This window comes from Crinia signifera, chromosome 8, assembly GCF_055691185.1.
Source record: "Crinia signifera chromosome 8, ASM5569118v1, whole genome shotgun sequence".
Taxonomy (NCBI): domain Eukaryota; kingdom Metazoa; phylum Chordata; class Amphibia; order Anura; family Myobatrachidae; genus Crinia; species Crinia signifera.
Genome location: NC_139224.1, coordinates 150,608,573 through 150,630,441, shown reverse-complemented (window position 1 = coordinate 150,630,441; position 21,869 = coordinate 150,608,573). Strand labels below are relative to the sequence as shown.

The 21,869-nt window shown below is 46.3% G+C and overlaps 1 protein-coding gene across 1 annotated transcript in view; it reads right to left on the bottom strand.

Moving 5' to 3' along the window:
* The window catches only part of RNF11 (ring finger protein 11), a 28,310-nt gene extending 7,092 nt beyond the window's left edge, over positions 1-21,218 (bottom strand). The window contains exon 1 of the mRNA XM_083157383.1: positions 20,859-21,218. Within this exon, the coding sequence (XP_083013509.1) occupies positions 20,859-20,981 (123 nt within the window). The 5' untranslated portion in view covers positions 20,982-21,218. The remainder of the gene's footprint in view (positions 1-20,858) is intronic.
* Between the last annotated feature and the right edge of the window lie 651 nt (positions 21,219-21,869).

Genomic DNA, 21,869 nt, shown 5'->3' with positions numbered 1-21,869 from the left:
AAAGTCAGCAGGAATAAAGTATTCTTGCCAGCGTTCCAGATGCTGCAGAACCACGACTAGACCGCTTCTCAGATCTGCACTAGCGAGTTCTCACGCTACGGGGGTGAGCAGGGAGGGGGCTCTTTAAGCTACACGGGCACAAAGGCCCTACACATCGGAGCACACCTTGCTTCGGCGCCTGAAGAAGTTCCGTCATGCAGCCAACAACCAAGCTAAGGGGGGTTGGGACAGATATTAACACATTCGACTTAAACTATGAAATAAAACTTCTGCATAAAGTTCAGCTAGGGGAAAAAAAAAAAACTGGATGTGCAAGAGGGGGGGGGGGGGGGGGGGTTCCTAACATATGAGGATTACAAGGGTGTGGACCAAGGTATTCTGGATGCTGTGTTTGGATCAAGTTTAGCTTTCCTGGACCCAACTATCCAATCCCCAGTGCCCAATTCATGTAGTTAGATAGTTTGCTTGTCCTAAAATCGCAGAGGGAGTAGGGCCAGACAGTGGGCGCACTTTCATAAAAAAAAAAAAAAACACCATACAAATGAATGGACAGCCACTGATTAGCTGAGACCTCTCTCAGCCAATCAGTGGCTGCCCATTCATTTGTATGTCTATTGCCCGCCTTCCCTGCCGCCCTCCGTCTCCCTCCACCTGGCTCTCTGGTCTACAGGCATTTACAGCTATTACAAGACAGATTCTCTGCCCATCACTCGGCTGCCAGGTGCCGCTATCAAACTAGCTTAAAAATTCCAGCGTGTCTCACATTTGTTATATTAATTCAAATAGAAAATGTCACAAAAAGATTATATTTCCTATATAAGGTAAACATTACAGGTCATTATGATGAATAAAAATGTTTGCTTGCCAATTTTCACACCTATTTGGCAAATTCACATGGCACTCAAAGGGTTAAGAGAAAAATTGTTGTTTTTGTTAATATATGAGCAGTGTTACTGTATTTTGGTGACTTTATTATTAGGAAGTGATGGGTTTGTAAGCAGTACTACTTATGGACCAGGGTGTGGTGTGCTGGCTGGAGCACGGGCCTCTTTGGCTTACCCCTGCTTATATAAGTTGGCAGCCAGGTATGCTGTGGTTTAGGATTGGACATTGTAATAAGCAGTTTGTCTTTAGCTCAGGGTTGCCGACCCTCCCGGAATTCCCGGGAGTCTCCCGAAAATCGGGTCCTCCTCCCGGCCCCCCGGAAGGGTGGGCAACCTTCCCGGATACTGGTGGACCCCCCTGAGCCCCCCGAATCGCGGCATTTAAATGCCGCAATCCGCGGGTCTCAGAGGAGGGGGAGGGGCTAAAATGACACAATCGCGTCATTTTAGCCCCGCCCCCTCCATAGAGATCAGTCATTTTGCCTGTTTCTCGTAATGGGGGCGGGGCTTAATGACGTCATAGTCAAGCCCCGCCCCCGATCGGGTAAGGAAAAGTCTCCTCTCCGGGCTTCTCCCGGAGAGGAGCATTTATAAGTCGGCAACTCTGCTTTAGCTGCGTCTTAAGATATCTTGGTCATCAGTTTATATTTAAAGACAAAGTGATATTTCAAGTATTTGACTACTTTTCTTTATATACAAACACATAGACCTGAGGCTGACTGTAGCAACAAGGGCAGGACAAGACTTGCCCTCCGCCAGACGTCCACACTATAGGATAAAGAATTTCTATTGTTCACGCTAGCCCAGAGGTGGCCAAAGCGGTCCTCGAGATCTACCAATGGCCCACGGTTTCCAAATCACCTAGCTGGTGCACAGCTGTAGTCATTACGAACTATCACATTCCCCAGATCACCTAGCTGGTGCACAGCTGTAGTCATTACTAACTGTCATATTCCCCAAATCACCTAGCTGGTGCACAGCTGTAGTCATTACTAACTATCACATTCCCCAGATCACCTAGCTGGTGCACAGCTGTAGTCATTACTAACTGTCACATTCCCCAAATCACCTAGCTGGTGCACAGCTGTAGTCATTACTGTCACATTCCCCAAATCACCTAGCTGGTGCACAGCTGTAGTCATTACTAACTATCACATTCCCCAGATCACCTAGCTGGTGCACAGCTGTAGTCATTACTAACTATCACATTACCCAGATCACCTAGCTGGTGCACAGCTGTAGTCATTACTATCACATTCCCCAAATCACCTAGCTGGTGCACAGCTGTAGCCATTACTAACTGTCACATTCCCCAGATCACCTAGCTGGTGCACAGCTGTAGCCATTACTAACTGTCACATTCCCCAAATCACCTAGCTGGTGCCCAGCATGAGCCATTACTAACTGTCACATTCCCCAAATCACCTAGCTGGTGCACAGCTGTAGTCATTACTAACTGTCACATTCCCAAAATCACCTAGCTGGTACACAGCTGTAGTCATTACTAACTATCACATTCCCCAAATCACCTAGCTGGTGCACAGCTGTAGCCATTACTAACTGTCACATTCCCCAAATCACCTAGCTGGTGCACAGCTGTAGTCATTACTAACTGTCACATTCCCAAAATCACCTAGCTGGTACACAGCTGTAGTCATTACTAACTAGCACATTCCCCAGATCACATAGCTGGTGCACAGCTGAAGTCATTACTAACTATCACATTCCCCAAATCACCTAGCTGGTGCACAGCTGTAGTCATTACTAACTGTCACATTCCCCAAATCACCTAGCTGGTGCACAGCTGTAGTCATTACTAACTGTCACATTCCCAAAATTACCTAGCTGGTACACAGCTGTAGTCATTACTAACTATCACATTCCCCAGATCACATAGCTGGTGCACAGCTGTAGTCATTACTAACTATCACATTCCCCAAATCACCTAGCTGGAGCACAGCTGTAGTCATTACTAACTGTCACATTCCCCAGATCACCTAGCTGGTGCACAGCTGTAGCCATTACTAACTGTCACATTCCCCAAATCACCTAGCTGGTGCACAGCTGTAGTCATTACTAACTAGCACATTCCCCAAATCACCTAGCTGGTACACAGCTGTAGTCATTACAAACTGTCACATTCCCCAAATCACCTAGCTGGTGCACAGCTGTAGTCATTACTAACTGTCACATTCCCCAAATCACCTAGCTGGTGCCCAGCTGTAGCCATTACTAACTGTCACATTCCCCAGATCACCTAGCTGGTTCCCAGCTGTAGTCATTACTGTCACATTCCCCAGATCACCTAGCTGGTGCACAGCTGTAGTCATTACTAACTGTCACATTTCCCAAATCACCTAGCTGGTGCACAGCTGTAGTCATTACTAATGCTGGGCACACACCAGAGAGGATTTGGCCTCAATCCTGTTCATTTTGACCGATTGTATGTAAATTGGGCAGGTTTTAGATCACATTCCGATCCGATGCATGTCCCCGCTGGTCATTTTGGAGATCCTACTTGCTGCAGTCAGGATTTGTAAAGGATCCCTTCAACTGGGTACAGAACGTGATCAGATCCTATGCGGATCGGGTGCTCCAACAGATTGTGTGACCATCGTACGATCTGCTCACGGCCGTTCTGGTGTGTATCCAGCATTACTGTCACATTTTTAATCTTGCTGCATTCATTCCTACTATAGATCCACAGGTTGCATGAATACATGAACATAAATCTTAAGGAGAGATTTGGCCAACCCTGCTCTAGGCTGTTTTAGCAGGGCGCCGCACCCTGCCCAATTTTTAAAGGGCAAAATGCACCTTGCCCAACTAGCAGCGCCCTGCTAGCACAGCCTGCCGTCTGACCCCGGCAGTGCACTTGGGGGAAGCCAAGCACCGATGTAGATGCCGGGCCCTCCCCCCAGCACTAATGTTGCCAGGCCTGGCCCCTGCACTGATGTCGCTCAGCTCATCCCCAACAGTGACGTCGGCAGGCCCATCCCACCCCCCTCATACCACAGCAACCTGCCCCGATCCTAGAAGGATCACTCATTTCTGAAAGGGACTCACGCAGGGACATCTGTGCACTTTTATAATTTCAATGGGAATTAACTTGGTTTTTAGGTTTTAGCACCCTTCAGACAGAACACTTTCACATGTTCACACTTTGGGCCCATTAAAGACACACATTTGCCCAAAATTCATAACTAAACAATATGGTGAATTGCCTGCGCAAAGAGGAAGTGACCAGACATTACGGATGGTGTATTGGTTAGCATTTCTGCCTCATAGCGCTGAGTTCATGGGTTACATCCCAACCATGGCCCGAACTGTGTGGCGTTTGTATATTCCCCCCCGTGCTTGCTTGGGTGTCTTCTTGGTACTTTGGTTTCGTCCCACAATCCCAAAATATACAGCTAGGTTATTTGGCTCCCCCCAAAAAGAACCCTAGTGTATAAGTGTATGATTAAATCAACCAGGGCCATATTCCACCTATACATGGTCAGATTATACTAGGGACCACTCCGCGCACAATTTGCTGAGTAACTTACTCAGCCCCCACTCGGACGGCAGAACGCAATGCAGTGATTTATAACCAATGGCAAGGTGTTTGACATCCTTAATTCGCAAGGGGGCCTGACCAAATCATGAGCGGGGATTAATATCTAAACATTCCCTGGCAAACAGACGGAGTATGTGGCATACTGGAAAAGAGGTCAATCAGTGTTGGATGCAGTTCTCGGTGGTAATCCTAGGGATAAAGATTACAGAAAGATTACAGAGCTCAGTACTTCTGGAAAAGGAAAAAAAAACATCAAATAAATAAAATGGCAGCCCAGACCCGGGGAACATGACTTGTGAGAAATTCTTGTAGTGTATAAACAGGGAAAAGATGCCGCTGTCTACCTGAAATGGGCCAGATCTGTACTACATAGTCAAAATTAATGGCGTGTCTTCTTCTGGCTTTCCGCGCGATGCGATCCGATCGCATCAGGATCGAATAGCACGGCCGTAGACCGTGTGTATAAACCTTAAAATTAACGGCTACCAGTCCAGCCTCTATCAAAATGGCCATAAATAGTTTGCATTAGTCCTAGACCAACAGCCCAAGGCACCCCTGCAAGTGTCCCGAGGCACCTCAGGGTGCATAGGCACACACAGTTAGGGAACCACTGCTCTAGGCCGCACATCCATAATTTAGCACATTATGGGGAATGATTGTGGGCAATTGGCTTCCATAGTCTTAAGATATGTAGAAAATATTAACATTTGACACCTATTTGGTCACTATACCCCTTTCACAGCGCACAAATAACCCAGTTCTAACCAGGGTTGTTGCCGGGTCAACCCGGGTCTCTGTGCTGTGTGAAAGGGCCATTGAAAAGAAAAACAGGAATATGGCATTCTGACTCGGGTTAAAAGAAGGTTGCGGGGCAGTGTAAATGGGTAACCTGGGAAGAGCGACCTGGGTCCCGTTCATACTATAGGGAGCAGGCAACGTCAGCTCCAAGCACTGTTTCCTCCCGTCGATGATGCACCTCCGCCCCACCTTATTGCAGGGCCGCTGACGGCAAATCATCGCAAATGGCAGGTCGCTCCAGGGGACGGACCCGTATCGAAACCCCGGTACGACCCAGCATTTGCGGTGTGAAAGGGGTATTACTGATCGGAATGAACACCCTTGTGACTGATCAGAACAATCACTTGCTGATGTGATGTCATACGCAGCCCATCCCATTACTCCAATAGGCTTGCATCAATAAAGGTCAGTGTACGTATGTGTGGAGAATAAGTACTGTTGGAAACATGAAGGTGGTGCTTAGAGAGAGAAAATGAGAGAGAACGTACTGGTCATTTCCCAAACAGCCTGTAACAAGGCATTATAGACTGGTACTTTATCATTCTGAGGCCAAGTACATCTTACCCATGTTAAGGAAAACCTTGTGAACCTGATTTTATCCAGTCTGGTCTTATTGATGTTTTGTTCCTAACTGTAAAGCACAATGTAATATGTTGGCACTATCTACTTGTTAGAAATCTAGAATAAGTATGGAGTAGTTTAAACCTAAAGCAGTCCGCACACTGCACCACATACGCGCTTGTCTTTGTTTTAACGCAGGCATGGCCAAACGATGGCCCTCCAGTTGTTAAACTACAAGTCCCATCATGCCTTACCACAGTTCTCCTATTAGGGAAAGATAAAATCATGGCAAAGCATGCTGGGATATGTAGTCTCACAACAGCTGGAGGGCCATAGTTTGGCCTTGCCTGCTCTAACGGCTTAGGCTGGTTCCGGTTGACAGGTCGACCAATGAAAATGTCAACATGTGCTATGTCGACTTGAACAAAGGTCGACATGCCAATGGTCAACTAGAGCGTTTTGTGATTTTTTGTTTTTAAACCGACTAGTTCATACTTCACGGTCACGAGTCGACTACTAATGAGTAGACAAAGCATTACACTAATTATGGCTCCATGTCAACAGACACCAAAAACATGAAAAAACTTGTGCTCGTATCGACCTTCTCCATGTCAATTTTTTGTCAAATTCAACCTGGTGCGTGTCAACCTTTTTTGTGTATCGACCTTTTCACTGTCGACAAATAGCGGTCGACTAGAACAATGTCTATCTTTCCATTCACACCCTCTATGGCAGTCGTGACTTTGAGAAAGGTAGGACATTAGTGCCACGCCTCCAGTAATACCGGAGTACTGTGACCTTGCAAAATGACATCACTTGGTCACTCGTGACTAGCTGCGAAGTCTTCCATCCCTCATTACACAACACACCCAATGTGTACACTAAACACATTTGCTTATCTCTCTGATTGCCGGAATGCCTTCTGCCTCGGAGTGTACAAGGTTCTATACCTGTATATAACGGATCAATAGGACAGGTGCTGCTTTAATAAGAGTGGGCGCCGGATGGACCAAGAATGTGACACTAGTTACTGCAGCAATGACAGATAAAAGACTTCCCAGCAGCCACAACGGTATATAGAACAATCTCAGAAGCCTGAAGAAGAAAGGACGATCTCAGCATGACCATAAAATAATAGTCTGCATCTATATTATTCATGCACTGATGTGACAATAATCTGGCAAGCAGCGATGTCAGTACTGCTACTGTGTCAGCGGCTCATAGTGACATTGCTATATTAGTATGTTGTGTAAATAAGGCTATTCCACAGCATGCTGACGCTGTATTTATACAGCCACAGTGTACCACAGAGCTATAGATCTGCTGTAATTGTGTTTTCCTGGTCTGCATCTGCCAAATGATAGGATATCATCTATATAAAATGTACTGTACAAATACTGTGCGCAGGCCGCTGTGGGCCAAACGTACAGGCAAAAGTCTTATTCTTTTATATACATGAGCATCCCCTTCCCTGCTGGCTAGTCCTCCAGCTGTTGTGAAACTACAAGTCCCATCATGCCTTGCCACAGTTTTGCTATTAGGGAATGCTAAAACTATGGAAAGGCATGCTGGGATATTTAGTTTCACAACACCTGGAGGGCCACAGTTTGGACATGCCTGGTGTACCGCGTGACCAGGGAAACAAAATTCTTACTTTATTAATCTCCATGTTTTTGGCAGTTCCAGGTTCTCTCCGGGTAACCTTTAATCCACCACCCCTATTGTATTACCTAAGGATGGGCACAGTATAACAAAGGGCACCTACAGTGATCGAGATATGGTCCTTACACACCATGTCAAGGACATAAAACCGGAAGTAATAGCGTGACAGGATAACGGCAGAGATTACCATTGATGACAATAGCAAGTATACATCGATGGTCACCAACTATGTAGCAGATAACCATTGATGGTTTCAACACCCGATGGTCATCCTTGTTTTTTGACTGACGGGCCGGTGGGCCAATCAGAAGCTGGGGGTAGGGCTTTATGAGTGGTGGGGGTGGACCTATGCTCCAATACAGTTACGCTGTGCCATCGATGGAGGGAAACCATCGGGTGCTCCCCCATCAAAGGCAAAAGCATTAATCATTGGTCATAAACCATCAATTATCATGAATTATCCACGGTCAATGACCATCCGTAGATAAAGGTTTATTGTAATATTGAAAAAGCATAAAAGTATCCATAAAGGCACAAAGTTCCAGCAAGCCTAATCCAAAGGGAACGAGACAATCAAAAAGACATGTTGTCAACAAGCGTGGGAAGCCAGGAGTAACCTCTGCTTTCAGGAATTGAGCAGGACCTCAGGGTAAAACAAAGGCGGTGAATGCCAAGGATTCAAGATCGGCTTCTGAGTGAACCCAGACCATGGTGCAGCAGGAGAACCGTGACCTCTTACACACAGCGGACTCTCACGTGACCATTCTGCCCCTGAATGAAGAAGATCTATTGGACAGTGTAATCAGTGGAGGCTACGTGCACATTATTATTATTTATTAACCATTTATTATATAGCGCACACAGATTCCGCAGCACATTACAGGGAATATATGAACATTCACATCAGTCCCTGCCCCAGTGGAGCTTACAATCTATATTCCCTACCACATGTACATGCACACACAGACATTCTAGGGGTAGTTTTGTTGGGGGCCAATTAGCCTACCAGTATATTTTTGGATGGTGGGAGGAAACTGGAGTACCCGGAGGAAACCCACACAAGTACGGGGAGAATATACAAACTCCGCACAGTTAGGGCCATGGTGGGAATCGAACCCATGACCTCAGCGCTGCGAGGCAGTAATGCTAATATATTCACGTTCTAGACCAGGCATGTCCAACGTTGGCCCTCCAGATGTTGTGAAACTACACATCCCAGCATGCTTTGCCACAGTTTTGCTATTAGAGAATGCTAAAACTATTGCAAAGCATGCTGGGATGTGTAGTTTCAAAACATCTGGAGGGCCAACGTTGGACATGCCTGTTCTAGACTATCTTATTGTTAAGGCATTACACAGGGAATATACAAAAAAACAGAAACGGACATAATAATGGGCCGGTGAGGTGACTAAGTTGCCATAACTGTGGTACAATGCAAAAACCAATGGTACTTTGTGGTCTTCTGAGTAAAACTATGCACAATCCCGTACAGCAGGGGTGGGGAACCTCAGGCCCGGGGGCCGTATGCAGCCCCCGTAGCCGTTCTGAGTGGCCTACCCACCCGCCGGCCGGCAGCTTTGCTGGGAGTAAAGTACAGGGGAATTCTTGCGAGAGGTCGGTAGTTCTCGTGAGATTCCTCTTAATCAACAGCAGCCGGAGACTGTCAGTCCTATTCAGCAGCAGCCGCCGGAGCGTGGGACGGCTGCAGCAGGACAATTTGTAAGATAAATTTTTACATATGGCCCCCGAAAGATTTTTTTCTCTATACAAATGGCCCTTGGCACAAAAAAGGTTCCCTACCCCTGCCGTACATTGTGAAAGCCATACAACAAATGGAGATGGGAGAGTTACCTAATCCTGGAGGATATCCATAGTGACTGCGCACTTACTGAGTAACAGCTGCAAAGTCAGGCTTATAAAACAGATGCTGGTCAGAGGGCAAGAGAAAGGTTTCCACAGAGCAGGAATGGGACAAGCAGAGGAACTCTGGTCAGCAACGTGATGGTAAGTGTCTGCTTCATGCAATCAACATTCACTAGGGAGTGGCCATTTACTAAAGCCGACCCGCACCAATTACTCTGGAAAGTGCTGGACGACGTGCGTGCTCTCAGTGGCACAAGGCTGCGGCAGAGAGCAGTGTGCCGGCCCAGTAGTGAGGACACCAGGAGGTGCAGCACTGCCAGGAGTGTCCATTCAGACACCCTTGCTGCCATATGTAAGAGTGCGGCCCAACATTGCTCTGTACGTTCTGTTCTAATACACACATATTCGGTCCTGAAAAGCCAATGTTTTTCCTAAACACTTGGTGGCTGGTCTTAACAGATTATTGAGGTGGTAGCACTAATCGCAGGGAGCAAACCTTAGGCCTGATGCAGAGGTGGATATAATTGGGATCTTCCATGAAACCCCCCCCCCTGTATTTGCCAATAGCCTGAGCTGTTCCTATCCTGCTGTGCACCAGCCCCACAGCAGAATTGTCCCAACCTATACTTGCATCAAAGGTTTCCCCCTTGAAAACATACATTATGGGCCTTCTTCAAGCCAGCGAGGGGGTTTAACGGCGAGCATCGCCGAAAACAGGCCATACTGACAAGAATACTGACCCGCGAGCTGTGACAGCGAGCATGCAGCACTGCTCGCCAAAGAGCATTGAAAACTGCCCTATGTATTTCCACCTGCACCTATAACAGCCACGTCCTCACTGTACTTAGCCTGCATGAGTAAGCACCATTACCGGCTCCTCCAGTTACTGTGTGCTGAAACCCTATACTTTCTACATTCATCCCTGCACATGCCTGCATGTCTTACGTGTTAAACAGCAGTATAACGATAGTATGAGCAGCGCATATACTAATAACTAATATAGCCTGCGGCCTGTCTTGCTGGTGTGCCCGGGGAAGCTCCAGGCATCGCAATCTCGGCGGTGCTAGGCTTCACCGGCAGCTCAGGGACTACGGCGGGGCCCGATCACGCCCCCTTTAGCGACGTGGCGGCCCGATCACGCCGCCTTTTGCGACGTGGCGGCCTGATCACACCCCCTTTAGCGACGTCAGCGGCCCGGGGTCGCCTACAACGATGACGTTGGCGGGCCCGGTCCGCCCCCTTTATGGTGCCCCCAAGCCGCTGCACCCTGCCGCAGTTAGTTCCTAGAAAGAACACTAAATACTAAATAAGTCACATGTGGCCAAGCATGGATATGCTTAAAATCTGTAGTGTTAGCGTGCCCTGAGGCCGTGTTTGGGAAACTCTTCATCAGACTATTTGGTATTAGAATTTGCAGTGACAAAAGCTGGAATGGCGGTTTTGGGGTCCATGGATGCGAGATGCACAATGACCGATACAGAAACCAAGTATATGAGGGAGCAAAACAGCAGTTATGGAATCTGAGGTGCACAATAGCAAATGCAGAGACCAAGAATCAGAGGTACATTGACAGTAACAGGGACCACGGATCTGAGGTACTCAATGGAAGGTCGAAGATCTGAACACAATAGGAGTAACGGTGGCCACAAATCTGAGGAGCATTATGGCATCAACGGAGACCACAGATTTGAGATACATGTGTCTACAGTATACCTGGATGTGCAACTGAAACCAAGCGGCTTCTGTATCTCACCTGTCCAAAACTGGAGGATGATCATAAAGACAAGGGAAATATGAGAATTTTAAGTGACGATTTGGTCACCTGCTACCGGTAATGCATCATAGAACGCTTGTTTGTTTTTTCAAATTTTATCTATTGACAGGAAAACTTTACAATACAGAAATACAGCGTTCGCAAATACATTAAATTCCATTCAAGACAGTAAAAGGAGTAATAACCTGACGGTAAATTCAACGCTTGTTTGTTTTTAACCCAGTATGTTGGGAGCCCATACAGTTATAAAAGAAATGACATGTGCTTGAATTTGGGGGAAAAAAATAAATAATTGTTAGTAATGGCGTTCCCTTACTGCAATATGTGCAAAAGCCTCTGATTGTTACTGGCAGCGACTAAACCAATTCTCTATGCACACGCTCCAATGAGCACAGCTTGGGTCAAAGTCCAAACAAACGCCATCCTCCACCCACAAACCTTGAATGTGTATAAACGTTCGTACCTCATGATCAAGCCTCGTCTTTCGTAACTGAAGTCAATAAACATAGCCGAGAAACTATAATTTAACTTAACGTATAATGTAATGAAACGTGTGACGGCAGCGCACATCTCATTGCACCCAGCAATTGTACAGTCTATGGGTACAACTTCTTGTCAAAATAATTTTTTCATTTATTTTCAAAGATGTAAGGTAAAGGGTATCTGTTACATCAATGAAAAAACCATTCCAACAACAAAAAGTCTTATGGTGTGTACACACGGCAGATATGCCGTGCTATGCGATCAGATGGTATCGGGACTCGCATAGCACGGCATGCTGCAGAGGGACAATTTAAGGTGCCCATACACTAGTAAGATTTATCTTCAGATCTGGCTGGTTGGAACAAAAACATGGTTATGGATGAGTGACAGTTTGTCAGTTTTCCAGCATTTCCAAGCAAATGGTCAACTGTCATTTGCTCTCATCTATAACCAGGTTTTTATTCCAACCAGACAGATCTGAAGATAAATCTGCGTTTGTATGGCCACCTTTAGACTGTATAGTGCAGATCTGCCCTCACTATATCGCTGCCGATTTGCGATCAGACGGGGGCGCGCATCGGCAGCAAATCGGGCTTGCAAGCCCCAAAAAAACAACAACACACAATCAGCATGGGATATGGCTTCCGATGTTCACTATATCGGCAACATCGGAAGCCATATCGCACCCTGTGTACAGTGCATTTGTTTTAAGTAAAGGTTTTAAGAAATATTTAAAGTGTTGTTAATATTTACCAAAGGACATTACTTGTTACTGAAGACACTATTGTAGAGGTGTGTATACACACACACACACACACACACACACACACACACACACAATAGTGTCTTCTGCGCACTAAGCATGCGATATTTAGTTCTATAATGACTTTCCATTTGTTCCTGTATAATGTATGACTGCGCAATAAAAGATTCTCTGTGTGCTGCAATTCATTGTAATGGATAATAAAATAAAAGTCACTGCCGTATGCCAAATCTGGTCCCGTTATGAGGTGACAATGGAAGGAGAGCACTCACAGGACTGACAGAAGGTTATAGCCGTAATATTTATTATCTATGAATCAAGGCTAAAGTCTGCTCGGAACATTACACTGTGCCCGTGTGACTGCAGTTACCCACCTTCACATTACAGATATATTATGTACAATTGTCATTTCATATAACTTTATTAAAAGGCTAAATCAAACTATAGAACAGTCACTACAGAAATAGCACCGGGATAATGTTTTGAATAGTTTTCATGCCCATTATCAATTAAATATCAGTTTAATTCAGGTAGGCCATAATCCCATTTTGCGCAAGAATTTAGGAAACATTTGACCTTACAAGACGTACATCTACTTCAGTGTCAAACAACCCTTGTAGTGTGCCATGCCATGGTGCGACGGACATCTATTCTTTGTGACTTTATCTGGTAAAATGCAACTTCTTTGCAAAACGGAGCAGGCAGTACGCAGAAGCAGCTTCTGCTGATTAAAATGTTATTTGGCATGCCTATGTTCAGTGCAAAAAGTCACAAAAGGGATGCCCGGCGCTACTGAGTCACATGGAGATCACACTTTGGGGGTTATTCTAGTTCACTCGCAAAGGCACAATTACTCGCTAATGAACAAAACCATATGAACTGAAGGTGGGGCTGATGTAACATGTGCAGAGAGAGTTAAGATTTGGGTGATATCTCTATTGCAGTATAAAAATAAAGCAATCAGTATTTCATACCTCCCATCCGTCCCGCTTATCGCTGGAACGTCCTGGTATTTTGGGACGTACCTGTTTCCCTCCTGCGGCAGGGGGGGGGGGATGCACTTGGGAGTCCCCCTGTTGTCCGTGAATAGATGCTGTGTGCTGCTGACCATTCCCCCGAAAACGGGGCGTGGCCTCGCGGCAGCGTCACTGGTACAGGCCAGGCCAGCCTACCTTTAAAAGTTGGGAGGTATGGTATTTACCCTGCACAGAAACAGTAAAACACCCAAATCTAACTCTCTCTCTCTGCACGTACATCAGCCCCACCTGCAGTGCACATGGTTTTGTCCATTAGAGAGTGATTGTGCCTTTGCAAGTGAACTAGAATAACCCCCTTTATGTATAACGCGACTTGTATCACATGGAGAATATATTATGCGGACAAATCTGTACACTCAGGCAATGTACCCAAACCATGCCAACAAGATGTCTGTGCTAGGGTGCCCATCAAGGGCAAATGTAAGCAACATGCGCCTCGGAGTGAGCATATAGTTGTGTCTGTGCAAAGAATATTTAACTATGTAGAGACAGAAGAGAGTTTAGTAACTGCAAAGTGCTGGGACTAGGGAAATATTATAAAAGTAATCCAAATGTTGCACAATGTTTATTATATGCCACTATGTTATATTTAGTGGGTGGCTAGATAAACTGGAATGATTATAGTCTAGCAGCACTGTAGCGCGAAACGGGAACAAAACCAGCACTGCCTTCCGCATAGTGGGGACAACAACCTAACCTCTTGTGACGCAGTAGGAGGAGTCAATAACCAGTGATCATATTTACACACTATAGCGTCTCTTACTTAAATATGGTGGTGAGAAACAAAGATGATCCTATTCTGCACCAATAAGAAAAAGTATGGCTCCCGTACTACTCTATACTGCTGATACTTTAAGGACTGTTACCGTCCACGTGCGTCAGTCCAAATGTTGGAATGCCATGGCTACGCCACTTGTCTTATCGGGAAGATTAAGGCCATCAAGTCTCAAGAAGTTGGCAGTAAGATTGTGGCAGCTGAGGAAACGGATTATATACCGTTGAACAAAGAAGCACTACATAAAAGGTGGTGAGGAAATCTAGAAAAAAAAGGGGAGAGGGGCAGACCAATTGAAAGCTTTTTGTTGTTGGGGAGGGGTGAATTGCACACCTGTGCTTACCTGCAGTTGGTATATATGAGTATTCTGTATTGTTTTTTTCGTCTCACTGTTTTAGCCCTCATAGGCTGGTAGGGTATGAGGTTACTGCCTCTCAAGTTGCATATCTACACTCCTATTAAATGTATCTATGACTCATTATTTTTAATTACAAAATCCTCATAACCCTCGCTCCTAACATCTGAATACATTCGCCCAGGTACCCATTAACTCGTGAGACATGGAGTCACTTCCGCCTTCATTAGGATAATGTGTCAGCATTACAAGCAATTACATATCCGGTCCTCTAAACCGGTTACAAATATTTGTGTGGTTATAGAACTACAGGCAACGTGATTGGTGCCATATATAAGAGGTCTCCAGCCCCCCCGAACATTGCACCTAACAGCCTCGTCTGTGGGCCCCAACAGCCAGCAAGGGCTGGGGCAATAAGAGGGTCGATTGGTCTACAGTGCCGAGGTCAACAGTCAAAAAGTTGACACGCCAAAAAGGTCAATATGGAAAGGGGCCAACATGAGTTTTTAAAATGTTTTGGGTGTCTATTTTGACATAGACATAAGCGTATCGCATCCCTTCGCCACAGTATTTTATTCTTCTTCTACGCCCACTGGCATGGTAAAAAGTTGGCTTTGAAGAAACAAAAAAAATCATAAAAAACACGTCGATCTATTGACCATGCCGACCTAACGTATGACCTGTCGAGCAATTGTGGTCGACGTTTGACTGTCGACCTAATGACCTGACTCTGTACCAAGGACCAAACAAGAACTGGGCAGTGCTCACTGGGACAACGGCACCAAGATAGCCATTGTTTGAGAAACCCTAGTTCCAGATGGGATAGGTTTCTAGAAGTCCCTGTAAAAGCTGCATCATGTTTCACTGCTCTCACACTGAACCGTGCGCCTTTATTTTGTTCTAGTGTGTTTGCAACCGCTAATATCCTTGTAATGCTCCTTATATACACTTGCATACTGCCAGCTATACAGAAGCAGGGCCTTACTGACCTGGAGATGAAGTTGTACCATGACTGGCAGACTTCCCATCAGTACAGCCACTGAAAGACACCGAGCCTAACCAGCAGCACGCAGCGGGTACGGGGAAATAATAGCCAGTGTATGTATGTATGTATGTATGTATGTATGTATGTATGTATGTATGTATGTATGTATGTATGTATGAGAGATATATATATATATATATATATATATATATATATATATATATATATATATATTACACACATATACATACACCAGGCGATATATCGCGCACTCTGGACATTTTGCGGCCTTGTATGCCATTTGTTTTTAAAATGATAAAAGTGACAACAGAAATCAGCTGTTTCTTTGTTCAGTTTCCAGAGCTGATCACAAGGAGCCCTCATGAAATCCTTTGTCTTCACGCCTATAGAGTGCGGACGGACTAGGCCTCTGTAAGTACAGTAACACCACAAGGAACACACGCTGACCGTCCCCTGCATTCCAACATTAGGATCATTTCTACATGCCGTGATTTGGGCTTTTACAAAATGCAGCACTATAAAGCGAGAACTATAACACAGCACTGCTAGATATCAAGAGAAAACATTGTATTATTCACAGAGAAACAGTCCATGCAAAATGAGTTACCAACTACTGTCTTTTAAGTGAAATCAGGGGTCAATAAGTGGGCGGCTGCGTTGAAGGAAAGTTATGTCTGCAATTGAAAAAGAAAGAGGGCGAGACGCAGACAGTGAGATCACCATCTTGTACATAACAAAGGAAACTACACACAGAGCTACTGCTAGGCCGCAGCCCTGCACCCAAACACGGGAGACTCGCTGACCTCGGAGTCCCCTCCCGGGTGACTAATGTGTTCGCACATCACACAAAAACACACATTACCTCTCATCAACCTATCCAGAGCTAGGGAATTGCAGAACTTCTGATTAATGCCCCGGGGTGGGAATGACATCACTAGAGAAGGATGCAGGCAATGAGCACAAAAATAAAAAAAAAGTTTAACTGCTCCAATGCCTGAGACATAGGAACTTATGAAAACTGTTCCTCCATCGAGGGTTAATGAAGACTTCACCAAATAGCAGATACCATGCAAAAGAGATTAGCTTGAACAACACTGGTGTATAAAGTAATGCCCCGTTCACATCACAAATGCCAAGTCGCACCAGGGATTTGGATACAGGTCCGACCCTGCATGTGCGAGGTTCAGCTCCCCACAGCGACCCGGCATTTGCTGGGTTTCTGACATCAGACGAGGCGAAGCATTATCAGGGGACGGGGAGGAGGTAGCGCTTGGAGCAGAAGTTGCTGCCTCCATAGTGTGAATAGGACCCGGGATGCTCGACCCGGGTTACCCATTCACACTGTGCAGCAACCCAGGTCCGGCCCGAGATTAAACTTCTTTTAACCCTGGGTCGGAATGTGGGGTTGCTGGACCCAGGAAATTAAAAAAGGCCCATTCACACTACACAGAAACCCAGGTCGAGCCAGGTTATTTTTGCGATGTGAAAGGGGTATTAATGATCTCTAATGTCCTGCACGTGTTAGTCTACATGTGATACATAACACACAGATCTTATGGTGTGTACACACGGTGAGATCTACCCTTCGATATTGAATATATAGACAAATTCGAATTGTATTGCATAGACATCGAATGGAACATGAATAGCCATATAGACAGTGCAGCCAAGACTATATAGTGGAAATGGAATACAGATAGAATGAATCGAATGCTATTTTTTTGCCATTGGATCCTGATGCAATCCCATTGTGATCTGTGTCGTCAAGCTACTTCTATGCCCCCTCTACGTTGTATGAACAACCTTTTATTTACATTTAAAGCATAGTCAAAATCAAATAGGCAATATTGCATGCAAATTGCATACAGAAAGTCAAAATCGCATCGCTTCGGCATATCGAAAATGCTGAAAGTCAAAATCAAATAGAAATCGCACATGAGTTAGCAGAAATCGAATAGTAATCGAACCGCAAACTGATCTCACCATGTGTACATACCATAAGGCCCACCACTGATCTCACCATGTGTACATACCATAAGGCCCACCACTGATCTCACCATGTGTACATACCATAAGGCCCACCACTGATCTCACCATGTGTACATACCATAAGGCCCACCACTGATCTCACCATGTGTACATACAATAATGCCCACCACTGATCTCACCATGTGTACATACCATAAGGCCCACCACTGATCTCACCATGTGTACATACCATAAGGCCCACCACTGATCTCACCATGTGTACATACCACAAGGCCCACCACTGATCTCACCATGTGTACATACCATAAGGCCCACCACTGATCTCACCATGTGTACATACCATAAGGCCCACCACTGAAAAACGGGGAGAGGATTGGAAACGGCATGTGTACATTAATCTCTGCTGACCGGAGATGCAGGTTGGTATGAAAGTCATTTACAGTATAAGATATTTAAGGTCCCACCTCGGAGAAGTCGCATGCAATGCCACCTTAAGCAGCCTGGGACCTTCCCAGGTGGCAGGATCATAAGCTATATATTGCACGCGACCGCAGCTAAGCCTGCCCGGCTCAGAAGCATTCCTGCAGACTATTGTAATGTAGTCGAAAATCGGGTGTAGTTCAAATCACACCCAGTGTACAGTCCAAATGGTATTGAACAAACTGTATGGCTCAAATTGCAGCTAGCACACATCTCACCGTGTGTGGGCACCATTATAGCGGCATTTGTGTGCCAGTACATGCTTCCACACACTTACCAAAAGGGCCACCACACCATATAAGTATCTAACTAGGATGGACAGCACATGTGGTCATAAACGTCATCTGACTGCGCCCAAATATTTCTCAGCATCGGAGATATGTGGCCAAAATGAAACAAAGATCAATATATTCTGCACATTACACAATACGGGATACTAGCACTGGTGTTGGGTTGGATCAAGTGTCAGCATTCATTTGGACAATCTAATAATGATTTGTCCTTTACTATTTCGACTCATAATCCCATTATAAAATGAAGCATATGGTGGGGGACATTATAATAAAAAAAATTATCTCGAAAGTATCCAAATGTGATCAAAGCATAGCATTGGGTAGGGTAAAGGGGGCATTCCGATGTCAGAGAAACGACCATCGGAATCCTGACTGACTGCCAGTAATCACCTGGTAAAGGTGACCCAATGACACATTTCTGTTAGTCTATATAACAACAGGCATCAGCTGAGCCGTGTTTACACAGCCTGTACATACATGTTACCTCACTCAAGTGTGCTTCGCTCACAGAAACCGGTTCTACATAAATGGAACGGGTGGTCATGACGGTTGTATCTTATAGTATCAGCACTCTAGACAGAAAACTTTCCCCGCAGGATCACAAATAAACTCTAGGGCTGCAGTATTGTCACAAGATGTTCTGCAGCAGCAGCTGCCAGATGGATTGGATAAACACATGCAAGTAAATATTTACTGAACAATGATTAGCTGTGAGACACTACACAGGGAATATTTTCTCACGGGGGCATAGAGCAGACTGATGACACACATTGTAAAACACCTATACACTTCATGGTCAGGGTCCCTTGAGATAGATATATATACTGTGAATCCATACATTATAATGCACCATGCAGCAATGCTCTGTAGAACATACACCATAGCCCTGCACAGTGTAAGGTATCATATGTATAATTGAAGTGCAGTTTTGGAACCTGACTCCTCTGTGGGACAGTATAATCCTGAGTAAGCACCCCCACAGTATACAGGAAACATACACAGCACACATACACCTGAGTAAAAATATACACAGCGTGCACACACACCTGAGTATACAGGAAACACACATAGCACACACACCTGAGTATACAGGAAACACATACAGCACATACACACACCTGAGTATATATGAAACCTATACAGCACACACCTCTGAGTATACAGGAAACATATACAGCACACATCTGAGTATACAGGAACATACACGCACACACAACTGAGTATACAAGAAACATGCACGCACACACAACTGAGTATACAAGAAACATGCACAGCACACACACACAACTGAGTGTATATGAACATACACGCGCGCACACACACACACACACTGTAGGAAACATATACAGCAAGCATACACACAACTGAGTGTATAGGAACATACACATCATACAAAAAACTGACCATACAGGAAGTATATACAGCACACAGACACCCAAGAGACATATTATATTACACAAATGTGTATAATAGGAACACAAACATCCAAGTATAGTGCGGGGGTATACAGCGAACATTATATCATTAGAGAGTGTATATAAGTGACAAAGTCTGGCAAAGTGAAACATGGTGGGCATTACCTGGCACGGGGGTTCTATAGGTGACACTACCTAGCGCGAAGGAGGGGGACATAGGTGACATTATCTGGCACGGAGGGGGGCATAGGTGACATTAGCTGGAGTGTGTGAGGAGGGGGGGGTTAGTCGACATTACCTTGTGTGGAGGGGGGGTGGGTGGGGGGATAGGTGACATTACCTGATAGGAATGGGGCAGATAGGTGACGTTACCTTACGCGGAGGGGGGAGGCAGGTGAAGTTACCTGACGCGGAGGGGGGGTGGGCCACAGGTGACGTTACCTGACGTGGAGGGGGGGGGGGCACAGGTGACGTTACCCGACGTGGAGGGGGGAAGCACAGGCGACGTTACCTGTTGCGGAGGGGGGGACACAGGTGACATTACCTGGTGCGGAGGGGGGCCGACGACAGGTGACGTTACCTGGTGCGGAGGGGGGGCATAGGTGACGTTACCCGCCGTGGAGGGGGGCACTGGTGAAGTTACCTGGCATGGGGGGGGACGGGGCACGGGTGACGGTATATATGGGTGGCATCACCTGGTGAGCGGGGTACATGGGTGGCATCACCTGGCGAGCGGGGTACATGGGTGGCATCACCTGGCGAGCGGGGTACATGGGTGGCATCACCTGGTGAGCGGGTACATGGGTGGCATCACCTGGTGAGCGGGTACATGGGTGGCATCACCTGGTGAGCGGGTACATGGGTGGCATCACCTGGTGAGCGGTTACATGGGTGGCATCACCTGGTGAGCGGTTACATGGGTGGCATCACCTGGTGAGCGGGTTACATCACCTGGTGCGCGGGGTACATGGGTGGCAGCACCTGGTGCGCCGAGTACATGGGTGGCATCACCTGGTGAGCGGGGTACATGGGTGGCATCACCTGGTGCGCGGGGTACATGGGTGGCATCACCTGGTGAGCGGGGTACATGGGTGGAATTACCTGGTGAGCGGGGTATATGGGTGGCATTACCTGGTAAGCGGGGTATATGGGTGGCATTACCTGGTAAGGGGGTGGGGGCTCCTGGTCGCCATCAGGCCCATCCCCATAACTTGCTCGGTCAGACTGCGATTCGTGTAGAAGGGAGATGTCATCCGATGTTGGAGATTTCAAGCAGTTCCCCATAGCGCCGTCCGGAGCCTCCTGACTGGGTGCACCAGAGGCCTCCCCACCCAATGCCGGAACAAGCAGCCCTCAGTCTCCCTCCCAGGACGACTCGTCTCTTCTCAGTGATCCGAATCCCGGGCGCTGCTCCAGTTCCCCGGGCCGGTCACCCTCTCTCCCCGCTGCGCTCCGCCAGCAACACACTGACCGCCATTACTGGGGTCTGCGCTCAGACAGAGCGTGACGTCACCGCCAGCCGCAGGCCACGCCCCTGAGCCTGGGAGGAGGTGGTCACGTGTCCCGGCGGCTGTGTGTGTGCAGTGTGCACCCCTTCCCTGCCGGCACTGACCCGCTGTACGGTGGAACCGTCTCCTACCCTGATGTTTTGTTACTGTTTTATTACTATTCCTATGTTACTCCTATACTACTACTCTGTTCCTATGTTACTTCTACAATGTATTCCTTTGTTACTCCTATACTTCTACTACTATTCCCATGTTACTCCTGTAATTCCTGTTACTCCTGTATTACTACTATTCCCATGTTACTCCTGTATTACTACTATTCCTACTCCTATACTGCAACTATTCCTATACTAGTTGATTCATCGCGCCCTCCGGGCGCTCTTCACACCGTCGTGAGGGGCTTTGCCCCATTAGAAGTAGGAATATATGTGAGTGTGAAATGTAGTGTAATTTGCTGAATAATGTGCTTAAAGTGCATTTGAGAGCATAAATGTTTTTTAATGAAAGTGCATATAAGGTACGGATGTGTGTGTGTGTGTAGTTGTGAGTATAGGAGGCACGGAGGGGTGTGTGAGTAGTTGTGAGTAATGGAGGCATGGATGGGTGTGTGTGTATTTTTGAGGCATGGATGGATGGGGGTGTGTGTGTGTATTTGTTTGTATTA